Source organism: Gopherus evgoodei, chromosome 11, assembly GCF_007399415.2.
Source record: "Gopherus evgoodei ecotype Sinaloan lineage chromosome 11, rGopEvg1_v1.p, whole genome shotgun sequence".
NCBI classification, from domain to species: Eukaryota; Metazoa; Chordata; order Testudines; family Testudinidae; genus Gopherus; species Gopherus evgoodei.
In genome coordinates, this window is record NC_044332.1 from 44,200,595 (window position 1) to 44,208,418 (window position 7,824).

The 7,824-nt window shown below is 38.0% G+C and overlaps 1 protein-coding gene across 4 annotated transcripts in view; it reads left to right on the forward strand.

The window, feature by feature from the left end:
• The first annotated feature begins 6,336 nt into the window (after positions 1-6,336).
• LOC115659409 (sodium channel protein type 3 subunit alpha) overlaps positions 6,337-7,824 on the forward strand; it is a 964,414-nt gene continuing 962,926 nt past the window's right edge. For all 4 annotated transcript variants that reach the window (XM_030579474.1, XM_030579475.1, XM_030579477.1 and 1 more), the window contains exon 1: positions 6,337-6,421. In XM_030579474.1, the coding sequence (XP_030435334.1) occupies positions 6,351-6,421 (71 nt within the window). In that variant the 5' untranslated portion in view covers positions 6,337-6,350. The remainder of the gene's footprint in view (positions 6,422-7,824) is intronic.

Here is a 7,824-nt window from a genome sequence, read left to right on the forward strand (position 1 = left end):
TTCAAGATGCTGAACTGTGCAAGGTATAAGTGGACTGGATGGATCCAGTCCTTAAGAAAATTTTGTCTATATTCTATAAAATTTGTTTTGAGCCCTTTTTAAAGACGTGCTACTTGACATGCAGAGGAGCCTCGGAGATCATCCCAGCAGCATTGCAACAAACAGGCCTGGATGTGGCTCAGTAAGGACACTTGGGAGTTACAAAGATGAAGGAACTTCTGCATAGTTATGCTTGGTGGGCAAGGCTGCATTCATATATAGATTGTTGTGTGAAGGCATGCTTAGCTTGCACAATGCATAGAACTGCTGGCTCCTTTGTAACTGATAGTCATAGACACACTTCAGTTCTCTCCCATAGTCTATGTTATAGGCTGATCAATTGGACTGTGTGGCATTGTTGATCATTATAGGCTATTACTCACGTTACCCCTTTGCAGTCATAATTTCACAAGATGCCTCAAAGGACTCATTTCTTTCCTAACCACTTTATTTACGATGTTTCAGATAAGGGGGACACCTTTTGTGTCAAGAGAATTTGAAGGTTTTTCTGACAGGTATTGATACAGTGCATTATAAATCTGCTGTGTACTATTCTCAAGGAAGTGAGATAATGGAGAGACTACATGGGACTCTGAAGTAGCATGTAGATGTCATACTGGAGGAATGTCAAGATACATCCTTCCCTGTTGCACTGTGTCATGGTTTAGAGGATGTTCAGAGTACGCCTCATGAAAGTATTGGAGAAACCCCATTCTATTGGCTCTTCAGCTGACCTGTGACAACCAAGTTGTCTATGCTGATGAAAGAGGTTCATCCCATCCCTTTGCCCTTCTCAAAGCTGATTCATGTAATTAGGAAATATGCAAGTCTCAGAGAGCATATCCATGCAAGACTCCATGCATTCTATCCTGGAGACAGTGTCTCTTAGGCAAGGATCTGGAAGTGTTTTAGATACTTATGATGTGATCTTGTGGGCTGCAGGGAATGGAGCATGGTGAGTCTATTTACCATAGGGAGAACATATTCTTAACCAGCAGGATATTATATTAAGGGGAGGGGAGGCAGCGTTATATTCCTGCTTATTGCTTCCTGCTCCCTGTTCTTGTTTGTTTCCTAGTTCCTGCTCCCTGAACTTAGTGTTCCTGTTCCTGTGCATGTGTGTTCATGTATAGAATTGCGTGGGGGAGGGGTGGCAATATATGTGAAAGAAAATGTAGAATCAAATGAAATAAAAATCTTAAGTGAATCCACATGTTCCATGGACTCTCTATGGATAATAATTTCATGCTCTAATAAGAATATAACATTAGGGATCTATTATCAACCATCTTACCAGGATAGTGATAGTGACAATGAAATGCCAAGGGAAATTAGAGAGGCTATCAAAATAAAAAACTCAATAATAGTAGGAGATTTCAATTATCCCCATATTAACTGGTAACATGTCACCTCAGGAAGAAATGCCTAGACAAAATTTCTCAATGCTTTAAATGACTGCTTCTTGGAGCAGCTGGTACGGGAATCCATAAGGGGAGAGGCAACTCATGGTTTAGTCCTGAGTGAAGCACAGGAGCTGGTCCAGGAGGTAACTATAACAGGACCACTTGGAAATAGTGATCATAATATATTAACATTTAACATCCCTGTGGTGAGAAGAACACCTCAATAGCCCAACACTGTGGCATTTAATTTCAGAAAGGGAACTATGCAAAAATGAGGGGGTTAGTTAAATAGAAATTAAAAGGTACACTGACTAAAGTGAAATCCCTGCAAGCTGCATGGGCACTGTTTAAAGACCTCATAATAGAGGCCCAACTTAATGTATACCTCAAATTAAAAAACACAGTAAGAGAAATAAAAAAGAGCCACCATGGCTTAACAACCATTTGAAAGAAGCAGTGAGAGATAAAAATGCATCTTTTAAAAAGTGAAAGTCAAATCCTAGTTAGGTAAATAGAAAGGAACATAAACACTGCCTAATTAAGTGTAAAAATGTAATAAGAAAAGCCAAAGAGGAGTTTGAAGAAAGGCTAGCCAGAAACTCAAAAGATAATGACAAAATGTTTTTTAAGTACATCAGAAGCAGGAAGCCTGCTAAACAACCAGTGGGGCCCCTGGACGATCAAGATACAAAAGAAGCACTTAAAGATGATAAAGTCATTGCGGAGAAACTAAATGGATTCTTTGCTTCAGTCTTCATGGCTGAGGATGTTAGGGAGATTCCCAAACCTTTTGTAGGTGACAAATCTGAGGAACTGTCACAGATTGAGGTGTCAGTAGAGGAGATTTTGGAACTAATTGATAAACTTAACAGTAACAAGTCACCAGGACCAGATGTCATTCATCCAAGAGTTCTGAAAGAACTCAAATGTGAAGTTGTGGAACTATTAACTAAGATTTGTAACCTGTCCTTTAAATTGGCTTCTGTACCCAGTGACTGGAAGATAGCTAATGTAACACCAATATTTAGAAAGAGCTCTAGAGGTGATCCCAGCAATTACAAACTGGTAAGTCTAACGTCAGTACCAGGAAAATTACTTGAAACAATAGTAAAGAATAAAATTGTTAGACACATAGAAGAACATAAAAGCAGCAAAGAGTCCTGTGGCACCTTATAGACTAACAGACGTATTGGGGCATGAGCTTTCATGGGTGAATGACACATGCATCCGACAAATTGGGCATTCACCCACGAAAGCTCATGCTCCAATATGTCTGTTAGTTTATAAGGTGCCACAGGACTCTGCTGCTTTTACAGATCCAGACTAACACGGCTACCCCTCTGATAATGGAAGAACATAAATTTGTTGGGAAAAAGTCAACATGGTGTCTGTAAATGGAAATCGTGTCTTACTAATCTATTAGAGTTCTTTGAAGGAGTCAACAAACATGTGGACAAGGGGATCCAGTGGACATAGTGTACTTAGATTTCCAGAAAGCCTTTGACAAAGTCCCTCACCAAAGGCTCTTACGTAAATTAAGTTGTCATGGGATAAGAGGAAGATCCTTTCATGAATTGAGAACTGGTTAAAAGACAGGGAACAAAGGGTAGGAATAAATGGTAAATTCTCAGAATGTAGAGGGGTAACTAGTGGTGTCCCCCAAGGGTCAGTCCTAGGACCAATCCTATTCAACCTATTCATAAATGATCTGAAGAAAGGGGTAAAAAGTGAGGTGGCAAAGTTTGCAGATGATGCTGAACTGCTCAAGATAGTTAAGACCAAAGCAGACTGTGAAGAACTACAAAAAGATCTCACAAAATTAAGTGATTGGGCAACAAAATGGCAAATGAAATTTAATGTGGATAAATGTAAAGTAATGCACACTGGAAAAAATAACCCCAACTATGCATACAATATGATGGGGGCTAATTTAGCTATGACAAATCAGGAAAAAGATCTTGGAGTCATTGTGGATAGTTCTCTGAAGACATCCACGCAGTGTGCAGCGGCGGTCAGAAAAACAAACAGGATGTTAGGAATCATTAAAAAGGGGATAGAAAATAAGACGGAGAATATCTTATTGCCCTTATATAAATCAATGGTACCCCCACATCTTGAATACTGCATACAGGTGTGGTCTCCTCATCTCAAAAAAGATACACTGGCATTCCGAGAAGGGCAACTAAAATGATTAGGGGTTTGGAATGGGTGCCATATGAGGAGAGATTAAAGAGGCTTGGACTTTTCAGCTCGGAAAAGAGGAGACTGAAATAAAATCATGAGTGATGTAGAGAAAGTAAATAAGGAAAAGTTATTTACTTGTTCCCATAATACAAGAACTAGGGGCCATCAAATGAAATTAATGGGCAATGGGTTTAAAACAAATAAAAGGAAGTTCTTCATGCAGCGCACAGTCAACTTGTGGAACTCCTTGCCTGAGGAGGTTGTGAAGGCTAGGAGGTTGTGTTTAAAAGAGAACTGGATAAATTCATGGAGGTTAAGTCCGTTAATGGATATTAGCTAGGATGGATAAGGAAGGGTGTCCCTAGCCTCTGTTTGTCAGAGGGTGAAGATGGATGGCAGGAGAGAGTTTATTCAGCTCAATGTAATTTTGACTATACGTGGTTTTTCTTTACGCGCTAACCGCGGAATGGAACCCACGCGTAAGATAAGACTCTCCTGTAGTAGCAGGCAGAATTCTAGAAATATGAGCAAGGAATATAGTCACACAATATCCTACAGTTTCTCTATGACTCTGTTTGACTCTATCTCCCAAGTATCTACCAGTTCAAAAATGTTTATATGAACAGTCCTAATGGTAGTTACATAGTGCCACTGGGAAGACAACAAATCCATAAAACACCAGGGTGTCTCTGCTACACAATTCTAAAGTGCTGCAATGATTAAGTAAGATGAACCTAATATCAGAAAGTGCTTGATTTGTGCAAATGGCTATTCAGGTGCAAGGTTCCTTCCCCACTCTGAGCTCTAGGGTACAGATGTGGAGACCTGCATGAGAACCTCTAAGCTTAACTACCAGCTTAGATCTGGTTTGGCTGCCACCACCCAAATTATTTATGAGTTATTTGGGAAACTCCGTCTACCCCCCCCACACAGAATATCTCCCTCCCAAGTACTATTAACCCTTCCCTGGGTAGCCTTGAGAGACTTCTCCACCAAGTTCCTGGTGAACACCAATTCAAACCTTTGGATCTTAAAACAAGGAGAAATTAACTATTCCCCTTCCTTTCCTCCTCCTCCCCCCCATCAATTCCTGGTGAGTCCAGATCCAACCCCCTTGGATCTTAAAACAAGGAAAAATCAGTTAGGTTCTTAAAAAGAAGGCTTTTAATTAAAGAAAGAATGGTAAAAATCATCTCTGTAAAATCAGGATGGAAAATAACTTTACAGGTAATCAGATTCATAGAGCCCAGAGGAACCCCCTCGAGCCTTAGGTTCAAAGTTACAGCAAACAGAGGTAAAACCTTTAGCAAAAGGAACATTTACAAGTTGAGAAAACAAAGATAAAACTAACCTGCCTTGCCTGGCTGTTACTTACAAGTTTGAAATATGAGAGACTTGTTCAGAAAGATTTGGAGAGCATGGATTGATGTCTGGTCCCTCTTAGTCCCAAGAGCGAACAACCCCCAAAACAAAGAGCACACAAACAAAAGCCTACCCGCCACCAAGATTTGAATGTATCTTGTCCTCTTATTGGTCCTTTGGGTCAGGTGTCAGCCAGGTTACCTGAGCTTCTTAACCCTTTACAAGTAAAAGGATTTTGGTGTCTCTGGCCAGGAGGTATTATACACAGGAGGGCTGTTACCCTTCCCTTTATAGTTATGACATGGCCATTCAGGTGCTCAAAACAGGTATTATTTGAGAGCTGAAGTTCCTCTTTGGACATTCAGATTGGACCCTGTGTGTCACTAATATCACTGGGGTCAAATTTCACCTTTAAAGAGAGAGGTTAAAGTCATGCCACTGTTTGATTACAGTGTAATCTTCTGAATTATATTTCTCAGAGAGGGAGGGAGAGTCTGTCTGTCTAATACTTTGCCCTCAATTTGGATTATTCTATCATATATCAGGTAAATGTAGAAATAAAGATTTCTTTTAAAAGAGAGAGTGAAACCATGAATGTCTTTTTTATTATTACTATTCCTGCTAAAATTTATGACCTGATACTTGTTTGTGTGAGTAGTTCCATTAAACCATGAAAAGTAAATGGGACGATTAATGTGAATAACAGCAGCAGACTCAAACTATGTGTTTATAGCCAAGCTGTAGATCAGGCAATATAAACATAACTAAGAGTGAAAATTGCTTAATTGAGATTGAAAATGTTTGTTCATACTTTCTAAGTGTATGTTTTCCTTTTTCCAGACTTTTATAGTATTGAATAGAGGGAAAGCAATCTTCCGATTCAATGCCACACCTGCCTTGTACATTTTATCTCCTTTCCATCCTCTTAGAAAAGCAGCTATCAAGATTTTAGTTCATTCATATCCTTTTCATGTGGTTTGTTTAGAATTGGTCTGTTTTTAATATTTAGTAACATTGGGTTGTTTTAATATTTAAATATGTTTCTGTCCTTAATTCCTCCTCTTACAGTAAATCTGAATTAAATTAATCACATTTATTGAACCACCAATTAAATTCAGTGGAATAAAATGATACTGTATACTCCTAGAATACAGAATTAGCATTAGCAGCCATTTTTAAAACATTTTTCTTATAACTTTAATTGACAGTTACTTTTATGAAATTCCTGAATTTATATCATATACATTTATTAACAGTCCATATCCTGGGAAACTGCTTACATTTCATGAGATATAGTTTCTTGCATTTAACTTGTCATCATATGTTCCTTGACTAAAATCTACATCATTCAGCATACTTATTATGTGCACTATTCTGACTAACTGTGTATTTATGACAATGGATAAACCTCCAGATTGGGCAAAGAATGTTGAGTAAGTAAAAATGATGTTGTAAAGTGTATATTCGCTTCACAGAGATGTTGAGAATTAACTAATTAATGTTTGTACAGTGCTTTGAAAATGTAACATGATGTATCAGGAGCTGAAGCTTTATTTATTTATTTATTTCTAAAATTAGATCTTTGCTTTGTCACTCAGCTCTTTTTAGCTCGAATCACCACATATTGTGCATGGCAGACTCTGGTGGAAGCAAGGCTGTGACATTGCTATAATTTTAGAAATACGAAGTTCTCTTCGCAGTTTGCATAAACCACTTATCTACTTAGATATGTTCCTCTTTTACTTAGAAGGAAGATAGCTATTCAGAAGGAAAATAATACTATTAGTCTCCCTAAGATGCTTTTCTTGGCCATCGTGAATCACCTACTTTTCTTTAAATGTAAAAATTTAAAATGGGTCACTGACTTGAATTCAAGCAAATGGCAAGTACATGCTTTACCATTTTTCCCTGATGGGTCTTGCCAATGTATCTAATTCCTGACCCCTTAAAAGTCTTCCACAAATGGAAAATAAAATATTCCTCCAAGACACTTCCATGAAAGGGCAACTCCTCCCAGGACTGTTTTCTAAAAACCTAATTTTTGACTTACCAGCACCTCTCATTCCCCAACATGGGGTATAACAAAGCTTTTAGTTTATATTATTTTTTATCACCTTCTGAGCCCTGTCCATTTGGATGTATGCTAACTAAGGATGTTGAAGTTATAGACAGATATAGGTGAAGAATAGCAATATGAAAAATAATTTTAACTTTCTTTACAGAAAAAATATTTTAGAAATGGTAATATATTTAGTCATACACAAGATCCCTTTCTGTAGGGAAGTATAAAGATTTTATCTTCCCTTGTTTGAGACAACCTGCATAACTCTAACTTGAAGATTTTCCATTTGTGAGTAATGCCCCCAACTCTTGTTAAGAAAACTTGCTATCATGCAAGTTTACATATAATATAGATATAATATAGATATTTTTTGTCTTTCTGCATTGTGTGAACAACTTTCTTTGGCTGGAACTGTCTTTGCAATCTATCAGTAAGTGCTATTTCTTGCTTGGCTACAGAGATAACTGAAGAGCCCTCTTCATAAAGTGCTAAATGTGCTGCCTATATATTGCTTCAAGTCCATGCCAACTCATGCAGTGCAGATGCAGGAGTTTAGTCAGGATGTCTCCTGGACAGCTATGAAATAACTGTAGCAAGGGTTATATCTCATTGACAGAGTGATGTATGCAGACTTATACTGCACATGTCCATGGTGTAACTTTTCTTTAGTTAAACAGATTTTCTGTATCCTGACATTCTCTGGGGCATTTTAAAAATAAATAAATAATGGTGACAGACAAAAAAATGATGTTAGTTAGAATGCACTGGAATCTT